This window comes from Psammomys obesus, unplaced genomic scaffold (assembly GCF_907164565.1).
Source record: "Psammomys obesus unplaced genomic scaffold, mPsaObe1.curated_primary_1811, whole genome shotgun sequence".
Classification (NCBI taxonomy): Eukaryota; Metazoa; Chordata; class Mammalia; order Rodentia; family Muridae; genus Psammomys; species Psammomys obesus.
The window spans coordinates 2033-22170 of NW_026591268.1; the positions used below are offsets into that span (position 1 = coordinate 2033).

The following is a 20138-nucleotide window of genomic DNA, read 5'->3' on the forward strand; positions in this document are numbered from 1 at the left end:
AATGCAAGCCCACTGTCATTCTTCTTTCTGATTGAATCTGACTTTCTAACCTTTACTGCACTTCGTGAGCCCTTAGCACTGGCCAGTTGTCTTCTGAGGTTGCACCACCCACAAAGTCTGATTAGGGTGATAAGAAATGGGGAGAATCCCACTGAGACTTTGTTTCCCTCTTCCATCCTCCAGACTTGGTGATTCTGCCAAGCGCCTAGGAAATAGACAGAGGCCTCTAGGGAAGGCTGATAAGAACTGGTGGCTGCTGAAATTTTCCAGGACATCTGTCTCTGCTGTTTCTGTTCTCTGTTCACATGGTATGGGAGACAAAGAGAATTTTGTCCATTCTAAGTTTGTTTCCACACAATTTTCTTTGACTTTTGTAATTAACTACATTTATCTTTTGACAAGAATTTGTAAGTAGCAAAGATAAGTAAAGGAAAAAACCCACAGTGAGGAAAAAGACAGCTTGTTTATAACCAGATTGCTGGCTCTACCAGTGACTTAAGTACAACTGTAGCCCAGGATTTACAGAAAACACAGCTGAGGCATGGAGGTATGTGGTGTTTCCTAGAATATGTGAGAAGCATCTTTAATCCTGATGGCTTTGAAAACTAGATAGTTATAGTTTTACAGTTTTCCTTATTAAGATTAAAGATATAAAATATTAAGTTGTTTAGGATCTAAGAAAATGTTTTAGGTTCTAAAAAGATGTTTTTAGGTTGATAAATGCAAGTTATGATAAGAAAGTGACTTAGGTACAGAACTTTGAACTCACCAAGATAGAAAATGATATACTTTCTCCAGGGTTGCCAAATACAAATGTGTGGACATTGTGAATGTAATTCTTAGGTTCTCATAATTGTTCTTATTGTACATAGTTTACTGATGTTAGAGAAAAAGCCATTTTGGGGGGGCTAAAATGGGGAAATGTAGTGAGAACTTTGGCTTCTTTAAAACCCCAGTTATGTGATGTAAATATGTTTTGTTTTAATCTCGGGTGTGTATGGGGCTGCTTCAGATTGTCCGAAGCAGCTGACTATAATGTGCCTCATGCTCTGACAGGGGCATGATCTTTGTCAGCCTGCAGATAGTTTAATTCTGGGAACTCTTGAGAGGGGATAAAAGGGAGAGCAGTGAGAGGGCCTACAGCATATGCTGCTGCTGCTCTCTGCTGCTGTTGGTTTCTGTATTTGCTATTGCTGGATCCCTGCCTTTCTGTTACTGGATTGCTGGATTGGTGGACTGCTGGATTGCTGGATATTTGGACTTGCCCCTAGGAACCCAATGAACCTAATCAGCAGGAAGTAATTTAAAGAGGTCTACATCCCCTTTCCCCTTTAACCTTCTTTCTTGCCTACCTAGTGTTAGGAGTTTGGAAGGGATTGGGGTGGTGAAGGGTGGAAGATACAAAAACCCAAATAAGAAAGCTAAAAGATATGCCTACAGACTGCCATCCATGGCTCACACTAGAGAAAGAAACCTTTGCTTCACTGTTTGAGTCGTACTGACCACTCTGTGAATGCCTGGGCATTTTCCTTCGAAGTGACGATGGCTTTAAGAATCTTCCCTGCTGAAAGGCAATTTTTTGACATAATATTTTTATTTTTTCTTTGAGAATTTTATGCATGTGTATGATGTGTTTTGATTAACACTGAAAGATGGTATCTTAACTTTTCACACCCACAGGGGGGCAAGTATTACACGTCAGTTTGTTTATCATTACTAAAATAAAAGGAATTAAATATCCAACAGCAAGGGATTGGGTACATAATTTATAGACTATTTAGCAGGGTACTATGGTGCATTTGATATGTAATGTTAGATGAAAATTACAGATCTATAAGTGGATATTCTATGCTAAAATTCTAATGTAGATCTCCTTTTTTTTTTTTTTTTACATATATTGGCATAGAGAAAAGTCTAGAAACATCCATTAAACTGTAACAATCATTACATCTGGTCAATGTCATAGTGAAGCATTTAAAATTTTCTGTTTCCTTACCTATCTTTTCCAGTTAGCTATGGAAACACTGCAATCTGTGAGATCTAAAACCTACAGTCCTCTTTTGAGGAAACAAGTAGATCATCTATGAAGACATTAAGGAGAAAACTACTCACTTATCCAGCAGGTTCTCCCGTGGAATCCGAACCTTGTTAAATATCAAAATTCCATTATCCACACCGTTCAGACCTGGAGGGAACAGAATTAAAATGCAGATGCAAGGGAAAGCTATGCATCACCCCAAAGATGGGATCAGCTACTTCTTGGCCTAAAACATAAACTTTAAACATTTCCAGAACTGTGGATGCTCTTTTTTTGGGGGGCAGAGTAAGGGTGTTGTCTGTTTGTTCTAGAGGGCGAGCTGGCTCAGACACACCTGGCCCATCCCTAACCCCCACCCTGAAGGAGAATGGAAGACAATGAAGTTATTTTCCTTGTTTTCAGCCCACAGTATGCTCAGGGCTCAGGATCAAGGTCAGGTGGGGGCACATTTCCCTCCCCAGAAGCAAACGTCATTAAAAGGAGTGAGTTCAGGGTCTGGGGAGATATCACAGTGGTTAAGAGCACTGGTTGCTCTTGCAGAAGACCCAGGTTGAGTTCTGGGACCCTGCACAGTGGCTCACAACCATCAGTTCCAGGAGACTGACGCTTCCTTCTGACTTCCCTGAGCACCAAACATGTATGTGGTGCACAGATGTACGTGCAGTCACGCACATAAAATAAACTGTAAAACTACATAAGTGAATAAAAGTTAAAAGGGAGTGTCCAGGCAGGAGAGAGCGTGGACTGCTGAAGACAGAGACGCCAGCCTCCGCCCCCACACAGCTCATGCTTCCTCCTGTTCTGTGCTTCCTCCTCAGGCACAGGATGAACTAGTGAAAGTGACAGGAGACATGGGAAAACCCAGTGCAGGCTTTCTGCAGTTGCCAGTGTTCCCCACATGCAGCGTGACTTCATAAGCACTGGCCTGTCCCTCGGCTCTCAGCAGTGTGCTTTCAGGTCACACTTGGCAGCTGTGCTTGACTATGCTAAGGGTGGGATGAGGTTATGCCCTAACTGTCCAGTGTGTCTCCCCTACCCCTTATTCTCTTTCTTTTCTCTTTTATCTGACCGCCTATGTTCCTTTCTTTAGCTAGCTTCACCTTGGAAGCTTGGTCTCACTGAACGCTACGGGATAAATTGTGTCCTCCCCTACCCTATTCATAGATTGAAGTCCTAAGCCCAGTATCTGTAATATGACCTTGTTTAGAAATAGAGGCATTACAGGGGTAATAAAATTAAAATAAAGTCATTAAGGTGGAACCCCAATAGAATTGGTGGGAGTCCTTACAAGAAGGAGAACCCCAGAGGCAGATGTGAGAACAGGGAGACTGTTCATGTGAATGTAATGTTCTTGTGGAATGTATACAATTTATCCTTGTTTCATTCAAATGATGATTTCTCTCAAGCATCAGCTGTCTCAGGTTTGTGTAAACATGTCACCATTTGTTCTCTGTAATTGTCAATTAAACAACCAGCCAATGCTGTGCAGTGGAGAGAATAAGGTGGGAGAAGGAAGCGAGTGGGAGGGAGTTGGGAGGAGAGATCAGCAGGAGACAACTTGGAACCAGGAGGAGAGATGAACCAGACCCAAGATATCACTAAAAGCAAGTATAATGGGTGAAATCTGAATGGTAGGAAACTAGGAGGGCTTGGAGGTTTAGGATGGAGTAACTATTGCCCAGCATTGTACTCTAGGTTAATTAAATAAATCTTAGTCTCCGTGTGGTGATTTGGGTGTACAGCTAGTTTAGGAATAACTGCTACTTAACTAAAAGATAAATCAATAATAAATATTAATAATCCACAACACGTGAAGATGGCATTCACACGCAGAGGCAAGTGTCCTGGACCAGAACCTTCCATTGCCCCTGTCAGAAGGCTTCAGCTGTGGCAGATCTCTACCCTCCAATACTGTGAGGACCCAGTTGGGTTACAGAGGCTCGCCAGGCGTTGCCTAGACACAAGCATCAGTGGAGGTGAAGAGGTGCCAGAGAGCTGCAGCCTGCCTGAAGTCCAAGAAGAGAGACACTAAAGCACTAGAGACACAGCCTCCCTGTCGCCAAGCAGTCAAGAAGCTGGGAGACAGCAACACACCAATGCACAGTCTCCTGGAAGTGTGGCCCACGGCCACAGTCCCCTGGAAATGAAGGTGGTTAGATTCTCCTTGGCTGCGGTGGGGGCCGGAGAGCACACAACAGGCAGAAATAACCACGGGCGGGGAGGGGGGTCACCCTGAGGCCTCACCTTCTTTGTGCATCATATCAATAGCTGTCACTCCTGGGTACACGTTTCCATTTTCATCCCTGATGGGAACGATGAAGCAGTGAGGTCCTAAGGAAGGCACAGAAACAGACCTAATTAGGCTCTCCCCTTTTCACTGTTGTTGAGACAGAGCCTCACTGTGTATGGTACACAGCCTAGAACTCACCACATAGGCCAAGGTGGCCTCTAATTTAAATTGGTCCTCCTGCCTCTGCCTTCCAAGCTTTGGAATTATAGAAGCGAGCTACCATACCTGGCCCTAGACTCACCCCTGTAAAGAACAAACCTCCGAGTTGACCACGATGACCTGCGTCTTTAATCCCAACATTTGGGAGGCAGAGGCAGGTGGATCCCTCTAAGTTTGAGGCTAGCCTGGTCTACCATAGAGAGTTCTAGGATAGCAAAGGCTACACAGAAAGGCCCTGTCTCGAAAAAGAAAGAGAAAAAGAAAAGAATAAAACTTCATGCCTTCCCTCGGGCAGTATGACCTTATTTGACTCTCCAAATCCTTGAGTTCTATGCACGGCACACAATAGTGAGTAATATCAACAGGTAGTAACAAACCCGATAATCTCTTTTCTATAGAAGATAAAATTAGCAATGCATTTTTTTTGCAAGATAAAATGAAGCACATTTTCTTTAAAAAAAAAAAAAACTAATGGGAAAACAGCAATAGCAAAGAGAACTCTTCAGGTCGTTCATGCTGGCAACAAACCTTGAGACCTTCCCTCAGTGATGAGCTGGGCAAAGACGGCAGCATAGTTCCCGTGCATGGCGTTGCCGATGTACATCTTCTGTGCACTTTCACACGGCGTGTCAATCACGAACTCCTGCGCGGAAGAGTAAGCCGCAGAGTGTTTGCCTCCATGTGGCTCCTTTCCCCCCTAGTTCACCCCAGCGAATAGCATACAGCGGATCTGCATCGTAAAGAAGATTTGGGGGCTCCTGGAAAGCCACTGTCATAGCTTTGTGTTGTTCTGTCACTTCATGAACATACATCACCTCCACCTTTGATTTGAAGGTTGACTGGAAAGTGGGGGGTGGGGGTTAGTGTAAAATGCACCTTGCCTGCTCCTTGTCTGAGCAGCACAGTAGAGCTGACCCTGACAGAGTGAGCGAGGTTGAATCAGCCCCAAGGGCAAGAGCAAGGGACAGCTGGCCCTGCCACTTGTCTGCTGTGAGGTGGGGGGTTGGGGGATGGAGTGATGTCCTCCCCCATCTTGCCCCATGCAACTTGTGGCAGTCTCCAGAGCTGGCCCTGGGGTCATAAAAGCGGATAAGCTGTCCTTGCCCCTCACTGGTAGGAGAGCGAGCGGGGAATGCACCTCGCCTGGACAATACAGTGGACCTGACCCTGATGGCAAAGGCACAGGTAAGCCAGCCCCGAGGGTAGGAGAGTAGGAGAGCTGGCCCACCCCCTCACCTGCTGCAGAACTTGGAAGAGTGAGCCCCGAGATTTGACTGAGCAGCACAGTGGGTCTGGCTCTGGAAGCGTGAGTGTGGGTGAGCTGAGCCCCCAGGACATGAGAGCAGTAGAGCTGACCCTGCCTCCTGCAGGTGGCAGCATTGGGTGGCCTAGCAGGTACAGTGCTGGAGAGTTCATCCTGGTGGGGCAGCCGGCTGACCAGCCCAGCTACCACCCAGGCCCACATCCAGGACTTTATATTGGCCCACTCTCAAATCTGCATTATCTGTGAGCTGTTGGGGGTCGTGAAAGGGCTGGCCCTGCGGATCCAAAGCCGCAGGATCTTGAGGACACAGGGCAGCAACAGGATAACCAGGAGTTCTGGTGAGGGGCCAATATTGATGGTGTCACAGAAGCCAGAGACCTCAAACCAGACCAATGACTCATTGCAATGAACATTCACTAGAAGATGCGTGGGCAGAGGGATATATTGCGGAACATGCTATGACATACTACAGCTTCCATGATGAGATTTTTTTCTATGTGTTGGTGTGTTTGTGTTGTTTGGGTGGGGAGGTTGCAAGGGTAGAGGGCAAACTCCTGTGAACATTTTGCTAGTCAGTGATTACAACAAATACTCCCAAGTTTTTGGACAAGAGTCATGTGCCCAAGCCCTTAGCCCAGAAACACTTGTAAAGGACTCTGTCTTCTGAGGAAATCTTAGAATGGCCTGCGCAGTTTGTCTCCGTAACATAGCCAAGGATTCCAGCCCCAAGCACCCTGAAACTAACCCTGGTCTGAAGAAACATGGACAGCAAGCAGGGTTCATTTCCAGTCTCTGCTCAGACCCAGGCTTCTCTTTCCTACTGTCTGAAAACCAATACCAATGTCCCAGTGGAAATATTGCCTTGAAGACTTAGATCTTTCCAGTCTTGCTCACCACTTCGGTCACCCTTAAACCTCTCACTAGAAGGTATTTACCAAATACCTTGATTGAGTACAAGGTACCTACGACAGGTCAGGGGACCAGAGGAAATGGCAGAAAACTAAACTAGCCAATTAATTGGAGTTGACAATGTAGAAGATATGATTCAGCTAAACCAACATGCTCTTGGTCACACAAGGATTATCTCAGATTTCAGATTATAAAGTGTATAGACTGTGCTTTCCCTTTGGGCCAAGAAATACAGTCTTGAGGCCTAAGAAAACAATCTCTAACATAAGTTTGTGTGGGAAAACCTTTAACATGTGCAGGGGCTTTTCAGAAAAAAAAAATACACGGACGAGTGGAATCATTTTAAGAGAAGTCTCTCGAGATTTTCCTTGGCTTATCTGGCCAGCCAGGGCTTCTGAAAGAAGGAGCAACTCAAGGCTGCTTGCAAGAGGCAAGAACAACAAAACAACCTGTGTGCATGAGGGGGAGGGAGAAGAGGGCCCTGGAAACCCAGGGCTGCCAGGGGAGGCGACAGGAGGCCGCCCCGTCCTGTACACATGTGATACATCCCAGGAAGAGGTTTGTCACTTCTGGCAAGAAGCTTGACATGGAAAGTTTGTATCAGCCAAAATGCCAGAGTTAAAACTAATCTAAACAATGCCCAGCATGTGTGCTGGTTACAATTATGATTACTTGGTGAAGACCCACAAAATGGTCAGACTTGCAAACACTAAGACATGTAAAAAACTTAAATTAAATTAAATTTTAAAAAAAAAGAGAAAAGTAGAGGGCTGAAGAGATGGCTCTGTGCTTCAGAACATGCTCTGCGCTTACAAAGGACTGAGTTCAGGTCTCAGCACCCACGGTCAGGCAGCTCGCTACCTCCTCTAACTCCAGCTCCAGGGGGCCCACATGCCTGGGCTCTGAGGGTGCCTACAATCACATTGTACACATGCCCACAAACAGGTACATAATGTAAAATAAAAAAAATTCAAAATTCAGTAAAAGGGTCCAGTCAGATGGCTCAGCAATTAAAGTCACTTGTTTCAAAGCCTAATGACCTGAATTTTATTCCTGGTAGGAATCACATGGTAGAAAGGAGAGAACAGACCCCTCTGGCAAGCTGTCCTCTAACCTCCACATAAGTGCTGTAGGGCATGAGTGTGTACAGACAGGTGTGCCTGTGCAATCACTCAATCAATGTAAAATAAGAAAATAAAAAATGTAAAAAGCTTTGGCCAAAATCTCACCAGGGTTTGCTGGTTAACATAGAGGATGAAAATAAAACGCTCTCTTACCTCACAGCTAGCCACAGCACTGGTTACTCTATTCCCCTACCAATGAAAACAAGGCTGTCCTCAAGCTGTACAACAGAGCAACAGTAATGAAAACTGCATGGTACTGGCATAGTAACAGGCTGGTGGATCAATGGACTTGAATAGAAAAACCCAGAAGTAAACCCACACTCCTAGGGACACATGATTTTTGATAAAGGAGTCAAAACCATAGCATCTTCAACAAATGATGCTGGTCTTACTGGATATCTACATGCAGAAGAATGCAAATCCTGCACAAAAGTAAAGTCCAAGTGGATCAAAGACCTCAACATAAAACCAAACACACTAAACCTGTGAAGAAAAAGTGGGGAAAGCCTTAAACTCATTGGCACAGGAGACTTCCTGAACAGAACACCAATAACTCAGGCTCTAAGATCAACAATCAATAAATGGGACCTCATGAAACTGAAACACTTCTGTAAAGCAAAGAACACTGTCATCAGAACAAAACGACAGCCTACAGACTGTGAAAGCATCTTCACCAATCCTGTATCTGACAGAGGGCTAATATCCAGAATATATAAGGAACTCAAGAAGCTAAACAGCAACAAATAAAATAATCCAATTTTAAAAACTGGGGTACAGAGCTAAACAGAGAATTCTCAACAAAGGAATATAGAATGGGAGAGAAACACTTAAGCTATGTTCAACATCCTTAGTCATCAGTGAAATGTACATCAAAACGACCCTGAGATTTCACCTTACACCCATCAGAATGGCCTAGAGCAAAAACTCAAATGACAACACATGCTGGAGAGGTTGTGGAGAAAGGGGAACCCTCCTCCATTGCTGGTGGGAATGCAAACTTGTACAATCACTTTGGAAATCAATCTGGCGCTTTCTCAGACAATTAGGAATAGTGCTTCCTCAAGACCCAGCTATACCACTCCTAGGCATATATACAAAATATGCTCAAGTGTACAACAAGGACATTTACTCAACCATGTTCATATCAGCTTTATTCCTAATAGCCAGAATATGGAAACAACCCAGATGTCCCTCAACTGAGGAATGAATACAGAAATTGTGGTACATTTACACAATGGAATACTACTCAGCAATGAAAAACAAGGAAATCATGAAATTTGCAGGCAAATGGTAGGAACTAGGAAAGATCATCCTGAGCGAGGTATCCCAGAAGCAGAAAGACATACAGGGTATATACTCACTTATAAGTGTGTATTAGACATATAATATAGGATAAACATACTAAAATCTATACACCTAAAGAAGATAAGCAAGAAGGAGAACTCTGGATAAGATGTTCAACCCTCATTCAGAAAGACAAATGGGATGGACATCAGAAGAGGGAGAAAACAGGGAACAGGACAGGAGCCTATCACAGAGGGCCTCTGAAAGACTCTACCCAGCAGGGTATCAAAACTATGCTGAGATTCATAGCCAAACTTTGGGCAGAGTTCAGGGAATCTTCTGAAAGAAAGAGGAGATAGAAAGACCTGGAGGGGACAGGAGCTCCACAAGGGGAGCAACAGAACCAAAATAATCTGGGCACAGAGGTCTTTTCTGAGACTGATACTCCAAACAAGGACCATGCATGGAGATAACCTAGAACCCCTGCACAGATGTAGCTCATGGCAGCTCAGTCTCCAAGTGGGTACCCTAGTAATGGGAACAGAGGCTGTCTCTGACATGAACTCAGCGGCTGACTCTTTGATCACCTCCCAATGAAGTGGGGAGCAGCCTTACCAGGCCACAGAGGAAGACAGTGCAGTCAGTCCTGATGAGACCTGATAGGTTAAGGTCAGAGGGAAGGGAGGAGGACCTCTCCTATCAGTGGACTGGGGGAGGGGCATGGGAGAAGAGAGAGAGAGAGAGAGAGAGAGAGAGAGAGAGAGAGGAAGAGTGGGATTGGGAGGGGACGAGGGAGGGGGCTACAACTGGGATACAAAATGAATAAATTGTAATAAATTAAAAAATAACCAAAAACAAAATAAAGGGGGAGAGAAAAAGGTTCATTTGAAATGCTGCACACTCTCAAAGGGAAATGAAGGAGAAATGTGAAACCAACGGAGAAAGTCACCACCCCTGTAGCAGTCACCCCAACCCATCCTGTGTCCCTCCTGGTGGGAGTTTATGAGTCCCCCCCACCGGAGAGACAGTGCCCACCATTCTCCTCATCTGAGGAGAGCCCCATCAGGTACCAAGATCACTTATGCTGTTTGGGGAAAATGGGACCAATGCAAGAAATTATATTTTGTTGAAAAAACTGTAAGAAGAAGCAAGTAAGAACCATGGGTGATTTTTTTCCCTCACAGTAATGATTGCAAGGTCATCTCAATATCACAGCTTGGGGAAAAAAAAACTGGCCAGCCAAAACTTACAAGATGTCAGGTCAATAAACTATCGCTATTGGCAAAGCTACGCTCATAAGGGCAGTTCTGTTTCAGCCCAAGATTCTTGAACTCTGTCAATATGGTCAGGTTCCTAACCTCCGTGAGCCTCAGCTTCCCTGTCTGTGAGACAGGGACAACAGCAGTTCATTGGCCGGTTATCTCAGAGCTTAGTGTAGTGCCTCTTACCACTTGAATTCTCAACTAGCAGGGACTGCTTAACCTATTTCAAGGGAGCACTGATGGGAAGGAATTCCCATCACATACAAAGGAAGCTGGGACAGCATGGCCCAGCACAGCCCTTGCTCATAATGACCTGGGGTATCACTGAGTGCTGTGGAGAATGAGCGTCAGGGCAGGGGAAAGCCATCCTCTGAGACAACTGTCGCCTGAACATGCTATTCTAAACACTGGCCACTCATCCAATGGGGATTCGCCAGTCAAGGAAACTTGCGTTAAAAATTCCTGATTCATAGGCGCAAACTCAGAGCAGATGGGAGAATAGAGCCAGATGGACAGATGCCACACAATGCCCTCGCCCCACCCCACTCACAAACATGGCTACATACATCAGAATTCACTGAACCCTTTGTAATCTTTAGGCATACCCAGGACCAAATAAGAAACCACAAAGGAGGATAAGATAAATCAACAGTGGCTTTAAAGAGAGCCACTGTTCAGGGGAGGAGTGTGGCGGTAAAGAGCTACAAAGAAGAGCTTCCAGGTTGCTTTGGTTGTAGTCCATTATGGAGCAAGGCATCAGGGTGAAAAGGTCTTGACCAACATGTTTGTTTAATTAATAAGGAAAAAGAGGGATGGCGAGATGGCTCAGTGGTTAGAAGCATTTGCCACCAAGCGAGGCGTGGGTGAGGGCACCACATAGGGCTGGGAGACAGCTCAGTGGGAAGGAACGCAAGATACTCAAATGTGAGGACCCGAGTTCAAGGCCCCAAGACCGAGGTAAAAGGCCTGGTGTGGCTTTACGTGCCTGCAACCCCAAACTGTGTTGGGGCAGAGACAGGATCCTGGCTGCTAGCCTAGTTCCACCCAGATTCAGTGAGAGACACTGTCTCAAGGGAATAAGGTGGAGGGTGATAGAGTGGGACATCTTCATGTGTTCTCCATATGCACGGGTACATGTGTACACACACACACACACACACACACACACTCACACACACAAAACTACTGCAGGAGACAATTAATTGGCCCTCTATCCCCATGAATCCCACATCACTAGATGAAATACACCTATGCTGACTACCTACAGACATTGTTTTCTTATCATTTAAAGAATGATATACTTTAACAGATATATAACATCACCGTTATATTAGATACTAGAAGTCATCAAAAACTGTAAAAGAAACTTTTATTCACCTGTTTCAATTGTTGTCTCAGAGGATTATTGCCTGTCTCTTAACCTAGGCCTGGTCCTGGAAGCTTCCAGCCTCCATACAATCTAACCTAGGCCTAGAATGTTTTCAGCCTCTGAGACTTCCTGCTGAATAAGCTCACCCTCTCTTGTTCTTCCTGAGTTCTAGGCTGGCTGATTCAACTCAGCTGTTCTGGCTCAAACTCCTCTCCCAGCTGATTTATTCAATCTGGCTTTTCTCTCAGCCCCTGAATTGTCTCTGCTTGGCCTCTAACTAACTCCAGCAATCTGCTCTATTCTCTGGTTCCTTCTCGTTGTCTGGCTCATTCTATCTTTACCTGAGTTTTCTCTCTCTCTCTCTCTCTCTCTCTGCAACTTGTCTCTCTATTACTGTCTCAGTAAAACTGCCTCTCCCATTTTCTTTTCTTCTTCCCCTTTCCCCCCTCCTCTCTCTCTCTCCATTGTCCCTTAAGTGGCTTTCCTTTCCTCACTTCTTGTGAGAGTTAGGCATATCCTATTCTGTCAAATCTCTGATTTGTCACTTTTTCTGCCACTCAATTAGACATCACTTTCAAACATGGCGGTTCCTTCTGCAAACTAACCTTACCTTCATTTTCTGGGATTAAGGACACGTACCGCCACGCCTACACCTCAGCTTTTCTTTACCTGCTCCTTGTTCTATGCCAGGCTAGCCTTGAACTCAGACCTGCTTGCTTCTATCTCCTGGATTAAAGGTGTGCTTGTATTCCAGCCACATCACAGAGACCTAAAAGGTCTTTGGATGTGACCTCTTGCCAGAGCGGGTATGTTCTGAATTAAAATTCTTCTATTAAAAAAAAAAATGATGTAAGGCATACAGGAGGGCATGGAAGGTCCTACACAAACACTGTGCTACTTATATAAGGAAGTTGAGTGTCCATGTATTTTAGACTTCTCAGAGGTTCCTAAAGTAATAACACCCCATGGAATTGGCGGGACAACTGTACCAGCACAGAGAGAGGACTTAACTCCTGATCCGGAAGCCTCGGCTCTGGGTGTGCTGCTGTGTGCAACAGACAGAAGCAGCAAAGGCACCGCCTCCCTTCTTTATACACTACTATTGGAAAGAACAGCAGCCTGGCTAGTACTGTTCCCATGGAAATGTCACAGGGAAAGACTAAAGAGGACATTACAGAGCTTGAGGTAGTGTCCCACCGGTGGCAGGGAATATTTAAGTTTGGCTGCCATTGCTCTCAAAGGCCTGCGCTCACATCCGCCTCTAAAACAATCAGATGCTGTTCTGAGCCTAAGGTTCTCACCAGAAAACATGCAGAGGATATGAAGCCAGGCTCAGGAAAGATAGGGTGGTCTGCACTGCTCCCCTGTTGCACTGAACCACGAAACAGGGACCAGACTCCTCACCTGATTGTCACTGTCAAAGATGGCCTCAGTCTGGATCCCTCTCACGTTGCTCCCATGACCCTTCTCAGTCATTGCAAACATCCCTGTATACTTCTGCTCCTGAGGTTCACGAGATAGTAAAAGAGTGTTAGTCGGTCAGACGGTCTCTAACTGAAGACCTCTGGCCATTAACAATACAGCAAGAGAAGGAGATGAAAGCCGGGGACAATCATAACAATTTAGTCTGTTGACCTCGGTTGTGAGTTTAGGATTATAACAGATGAAGCTGGAAAGATGGCTCGGTGGTTTAGAGCACTTGTTGCTTTTGCAGGGGACCCGGGTTCAGTTCCCAGCACCCACGCAATGGCTCCATAACTCCATAACCATCCATAACTCTAGTTCCAGGGAATCCAACACCCTCTTCTGGTCTCTGAGGGCACCAGGCACTCATGTGGTGGACAGACATACCTTGAGTCAAAACATCTATCTATACACATGTATGGTTTTTAACTTAATCATTTTTATTTCTTGCATGTTGCATGTAAGTCTATGTGAGGGTCTCAGAATAGAGACAGTTGTGAGCTGCTCCTACGCAACTGTTGTGAATTGAACTTGTGTTTCCTCAAAGAGCCACCAGTGCTCCTAATTGCAGAGCCATCTCTCCAGCTCCCCCACACATAAATATTTTTTAATCTTTAAAAAAATATGACAGATGTAGCATGACATTTTAAAAGATAGTCTTGAAATTCTCGTTTAGAATAAGATTTTTGCAAACTCTAGTTTTATTTTTTTTTAATTATTCAAACACACACTCACATAAAAAAGTACTGATTTAAAAAAACTCTCCGTGGGAAAATACAATCTATTAAGGGAAACATCATACCTTGAGTGGCCGAAACCACTTGGTAACATGTTCAGGACTTCCAAGATTGTTGACAGCACCACCAAACAACAAATGAATGATTCCACACTAGAAGCAAGGACAGTACAATGACGAGCTACATCAACAGCTTACCAACAACTAGACCTACCAGTCACACTCCATTCAAGGGGTGTCTCTTGGGACCCTTTACTGCTATGTCTTTATCTGCCCTTTCCTAAGTCCTGGCAAGGTGCTGCAGACATGGAAAGAGGGAAGGGGGTGGAAAAGACAGGGAGGAGGAGGCAGGAGTTTAAGAAGGAGGAAGAGGAGAGGTGTTCCAGTTTGCTCTCTGCTGCTGTGATAAGCATAACAATGAAAAGCAACTTGGGGACCAGCAGGGTTCTTCAGGCCTTCAGGTTGCAGTCATCATGGAGGAAAGCCAAAGCAGGCAACTTAAGACAGGAACCTGGAGACAGGAATTGAAGCAGAGACCATAGAGGAATGTTGCCAACTGGCTTGGTCACCATGGACCAAGTTCACTTATCTTGCTCCAAGAATCTCAATGGAACCATCCAAAGACATAGTGGAATCGAGAGCAATGGAGTCCTGAGGCAGCTGATTCAGGTGTATAAGCTGGTGAATGGAGCCAATGTAGGGATGGTAGGGTTGAGGAAAGACAGCCAAGAGGTTCAAGGAGTCAGGTCTCACACTCCTATGGACTTATTTTAAAAATTATAGCAATTAAGCCTGTTTTTTTCTCAATCAAGTTAAACTGAACTTTTTTTTGGCGGGGGGGGGCTGTCACTGGTAACTGAATGAGCCACCTATACCCAACTTTTGGAAAATGGACTCAATCCAAAACTGTATTTTTTTTTCTGTGTCTAGTTTAAATAACAATACTCAAACCAAAACAAGTTGAATTTTTTCTTTGGCTGATGGTAAATGTAAACATTATGACATATTTCCTTCTAGATTTTTAATGTTTACCTCTTCCTTGGGAATGGGAAAACTGAAAATTTTTTTTTCACACTTAAAAAGCTTCCCTTCATTAGCTACATTAGTAAGCAGCTAGGGCCACAGTGAGCCTGCACTGTCAAAGGAAATTGACCAGCTTATACATAGAATCTGTGGAACCTCCACTCACACAATCAAGTAAAGTGTGAAAACTTTCCCTCACAAAGCCAGTCTCCAAATGGCAGACAACATGACCAAGATAGACCAAGTGCAGGAAGAGTATCAGGGAGGCCCTGAGCAGGTGACCTCTGGCCTGATGTGTTTACAGCAGTGCTTTGGGGAGCACAAACATTTTTCTAGACAGAAAAATGAGTCAGGATGGCAGGTAGTGGTAATGGCAGAATATGGTGGTCAATGGAAGGAAGTACACATTCTGGAGACAAATTGTTAAGTTGGATTTGGAAGGAGAAGGAAGGACTCCAGGAGATACTGGACCTTTGGCTGGGTTACCATGTGGATGAAAGCCCATTAGCTGTGATGCAAGAACTTGCAGGCGTTGACATGAACAGGAAGGAGATGCTTAAACTAAAATCTGGAGACAGAGATACTGCAATTGACAAGAAATGGACATCTATCCAAATTGCCCTTCTAGAAGACATTGTGCCCACTGCTATCAAAACCATCTATTATCCTGTTCCTAGGGGCAGAACACTAGAAAGCCCATTTGCTTTGAGACAAACTGAGCAAAGCTGTGGCAAGAATTTAGAAGCTGAGACATCTAATAAAAACACTGAGACATTTAATAAAAAATAAAAAGAATAGGATTCAACATGTCCTATTTGGGGTGTTGTCTCTTTCCTTTTTTGATAATCTAGAGAAAAGAAAGGATGATTGCAACATCAGGAGGAGTATGAAGCAATTACCACAGCATGCCCAGAAAGGGCTGGCAGCAGTCTCCGCAGACTACCACTGGAGATGCCTAAAGCTGGCGTCTGAAGTCAGGACAGCCTCAAGAGATAAATGATGAACCTTGGCAGAGCCTTAGCTTACACATGAGGATGAGAAGGTGATTCTGGTCATCAGAGCAGAGTGCTGGTTGACCTCACCTTAGTCCACCAATGGGGCCACGACCTATTTAGATAATTAAGGAGGGCTCCTGGTTGGGATGGTCAGAAGGCTTATTGAGCAAAGTGCTTGCCTTGTAACCACAAGAACCTGGGTTTGGTCCCTAGAACCTACAAGGAAAACACCCCAGGTGCCATGACCTGCGTCTATAATCTCAGCGTTGGGGGAGCAGATAGGAGGATGTCTAGGGCACACTGGCCAGCCAACCTAGCCTACTCAGTGGTTTCCAAACCAGCAAAAGACCCTGTCTTGTATGTTTTTTTTAAAAAGAGTACCTAAGCAAAGCAAGCGAGATAGTCCAGTGGGTATTGCTCAAAGCCCAATGACCTGAGTTCAATCTCCAGAATCCACATGGTGGAAGGAGAGAACTGATTCCGGCACATTGTCCTCTGACTTCCACAGGCATGTCACGGTGTTCTCTCTCTCTCTCTTCCTCTCCCTCCCTCTCTCTCTCTCTCTCTCTCTCCTCTTCCTTTCTCTCTCCTTCTCTTCCTCCTCCCCCACCCCTCTTCTCTCTCTTTCAACAAATACATTAAAAATAATAAAAATGCAGCTGAGGAATGACACCAAGGTATTCTCTGGTTTCCATATGCATGCACACATGCATGTACAAGAGTACACGCGCACACACGCGCACACACACACACACACACACACACACACACACACACACACCCTCGCCACATCTCAGAAGGTTATCCAAAGAGTACCAGTCCTGGGGATGCATTATCCCTGTCCACTTCTTTGCTTCCTGATCCATTGCGATGTCCATTATTTGCTACACACTCTTGCCACGATGGCCTCACCCTCTTCACCATGCCTTCCCAGCCATACTGGGCTGAAACCATGAGCCAGAATGGTTCCTCCTTACGTTGTTTCCAGTGGGTATTTGGGCCACTGTGACATGAAAGTAGCTAATGCAACCAGCTTCCAAGCAGGCTAATGAGAAAGCAGGTAGCAGGTAGTGCTCTCCATGATAGACATAGAAATACATAAAATACATACATAAAAATAACAAATATTTCAATTAATGAAGCCAACGACTTGCAACAACATAGATCCAGCTCAGCAGTGATTATCTATGTGAAGAGAGTTAAGTCACAGACATTTACGGTACTGTCTTTACAAAAGTAAGGCAAATGAAGCCGGCCATTGGTGGTGCATTTCTTTAATCGCAGGAGGCAGGGGCAGATTGATTTCTGTGAGTTCGAGGCCAGCCTGGTCTACAGAGTGAGTTCCAGGACAGCCAATGCTACACAAAGAAACCTTGTCTCAAAAAGAGGGGGGGCAGGAAGAAAGAATAATTAATAGACAATATGTGTATTAATGAAAACAATATGCAAAACCAAGCAAAAAGTATCAGACATGCACCAGTAATCCAGCAGTGGGAGACGGAGGCAGGAGTTTAAGGCCAGCCTAGACCATAGAAAGACTCTGTCTCAAAAGCAAATACATGACAAAAAGCAAAGTCAAAAGAACAGATGATGGTAGCGAAAGGGGAAAGCAGGAAGCTGCATTCTGATGTGGACCACTTTACAGACACCCATTCGGTAACTATCCTGAAAGCTCGTGGTATCTTTCAGTCCTCATGCGCAGGGAGCGTGTGTTCCTGAGGGTAAGACGCCCAGCGCCTCTCACCTTCACGCACATGGCCACATCCACCGTCCCGAGAACTTCCCCCAGGACAAGGCTTCGGCTGAGGAAATTCTTTCTTTTTTCTTCCTGAAAAATTTAATAAACCCAAGGTGAAGGTCTCCTTATGGTCTTCTGATCTTCGAAGCCTACGTTTTAAATAATATGTGATATATATAATGCTTTCACAATGAAACAACGAAAGCAATTGTAAGTTAGGAAGTAACCTCATTGCTCCTCGGAGTCTCTTGCCATTTGGGTGTAGTATTCAAGGACTCCTCTTCTTTTTCTGAGGTTTTTTTTTTTTAACATGCATTTAGGGGTATGGACAACACAGCACGTGTCCAGAAATCAGAGGCCAACTTGCAAGAGTCAGTTCTCTCCTACTGCATGTGGGTCGGGAGGATCTAAGTCAGGTCATCAGGCTTGGAAGCAAGGATCTTTCCCTGCTGCCCCCACACCCTCTTTTCTATCACAGCAGAAAGCCAAGTGCTCTGGCCTGTGGGCAGGTGCTCTGCTCCTGAGGCTCCTCCCTGACCTCCCAGTACATCTCCCCTGCAGCACAGGCAGCCAGGACATCCTGCCTACCTTCTCCAAGCGTTCGCACAGCAACACTGATGTGAAGAAAGGACGTTAGAAAATCTGGGAGCATTTTAGATAAAGGAAAAACCGTGTTCTTCTCTTTCTAAGCACAGGCCACCCTGGGTTTGATTTGCGATTTTAAAGCCATGAGGTCCTGGTCTCTCATCTCTGCTGATTCTCTCCCTATCCACAACATCAGCAATGTCCAAAGCTCAATGCGCTGTACCGCTCTCCACTAAAACTAGAGCAGGACTTGGGAGATGGCTCGGTGGGTCAAAGCGCTTGCCGCACAAGCATGAGGGCCCGAGGTTGGGTCCTTAGCGCCTGTGTAAAAAGCCAGGGGCAGCGACGGGTGTCTGTAACTCTAGCACCAGCAAGGCAGAGACGGGAGGATCCAAGAGGCTCTTTAACCAGCCAAACTAGCAAAATTACTGAGCCCCATGTTCAGTGAGAGATCTTAGTCTCAAAAACAACAGTGGGAAGTGACAGAGAAAGATACCCAACATTGCGTGCGCACACACGCACACACACACACACACACACACACACACACACACACACACACACACTTCAATAAAAGCCAGAAGAAACATTTCCTGAGAAGGTGCTGGCCCCTTGAGGGGACAATTTGCAATTATTCATTATTGGAATTCATGCTAGTTGTCCTCATAGGCCTTTTGAGACCCCACCGACAAAGCTAGTACCAGGGGCTCATGTGTGCATGGATGTGCACCTGTCTGTGCACACATGTATTTGTGTGTTGAGGTGTGGACGCAGCTATCTTGCATATATTCTGCAAGTGCACCTCCATGTATGTATGTGTGTATGTTCCTATATACATTTGTGGACATGTATGTGTTTCTTAAGTATGTGCACATGTCTTAGTGTGTGTTTCTATACACACATTCATGTGTGTGTGCCGCCCCATAAGCAGCAGGATGATAACTAACCTTCTTTGCATGACTCTTTCCACACTGGCTTCAACTCTCTTCCTAGACATACTCCATATTTCCCCTCCCTCAGGCTTTCACAGGGTTTCTCTCAGCCATTATTAATTTTATCAAACAGCATGCTGTCAAGATGTATGCTTCTCAACGTGGCTTCAAACCAGCACATCTGGTATTGATTATTTTCTAAAGGATCTCCAGGCTCTCATAGAAGCTGTTGCATGGCTCCAGCCTGCGCTCGCACCGAAGAGTCCGTTACAAGCAGATAATGAAAAACAACTGTAGCAGATATCTGCAGACTTTTTCAAAGGACCGAGTGTTCTCTGTTTTTACCGGTCCTTCGAACAGCGAACAGCCCGGACCCCACATAAAAGATGGAAAATGTTCAGGGAAATCAAGCGACTTACCCAACCAGAGTTACCTGAGTGTTAAAACTGGGGTCAGAAACCAGCAATTCAGAGCCCTTACAAGAATGTCTTGCTGCTTCCTCTCACTGCCCCTCATTTTTAAGGACTCTGGTGAGCCATCTTATTCTGTACCACCAGAGAGTACTCACCATCATCCTGTCAAGGCACCCCATGTCATCTTGCTGAGTCTGTAGTCACATGAACAAACATCCCTTTGCCTTCAACCACGTGTTCTGCTTTTGTAAACTCAAAGCATCAAACGTATACAAATCTCCTGGGCATAGTGGCACATGCCTGAAATCCCAGCACACAAGAGGCAGAGGGAAGATCCGGGTCAGCCTGGTCTGCATAGACATTCCACGTCACTCAGGACTACATAGAAAAACCCTGCTTCTAAATAACTGTTAGATAGGTAGGTAGGTAGGTAGATAGACAGCTAGATGATAGATAGATAGATAGATAGATAGATAGATAGATAGATAGATAGATAGATAGATAATAAACAGACAGATAGATAGTAAATGCCTTGGAAATATCGTATGTGGAG

General features: G+C 45.0%; 1 protein-coding gene across 1 annotated transcript; it reads right to left on the reverse strand.

Annotated features, from left to right (window-relative positions):
* Positions 1-2108: 2108 nt before the first annotated feature.
* LOC129679126 (acyl-coenzyme A oxidase-like protein) lies at positions 2109-19746 on the reverse strand. The gene is made up of 7 exons (XM_055610048.1): positions 19741-19746; positions 17662-17745; positions 13966-14052; positions 13104-13202; positions 5016-5130; positions 4283-4369; positions 2109-2185 (listed from the first exon to the last, which is right to left on the reverse strand). The coding sequence occupies exons 1-7, from the start codon at positions 19744-19746 to the stop codon at positions 2109-2111; spliced, it is 555 nt and encodes a 184-aa protein (XP_055466023.1).
* Positions 19747-20138: the final 392 nt, after the last annotated feature.

Coding starts and splice junctions, on each gene's coding strand:
- LOC129679126 (XM_055610048.1), bottom strand. Junction 14,053..17,661: donor ATGTGGCCATGTGCGTGAAG/GTGAGAGGCGCT, acceptor CCTTGCTTCTAG/TGTGGAATCATTCATTTGTT. Junction 5,131..13,103: donor TCTTTGACAGTGACAATCAG/GTGAGGAGTCTG, acceptor TCTTCCGCGCAG/GAGTTCGTGATTGACACGCC.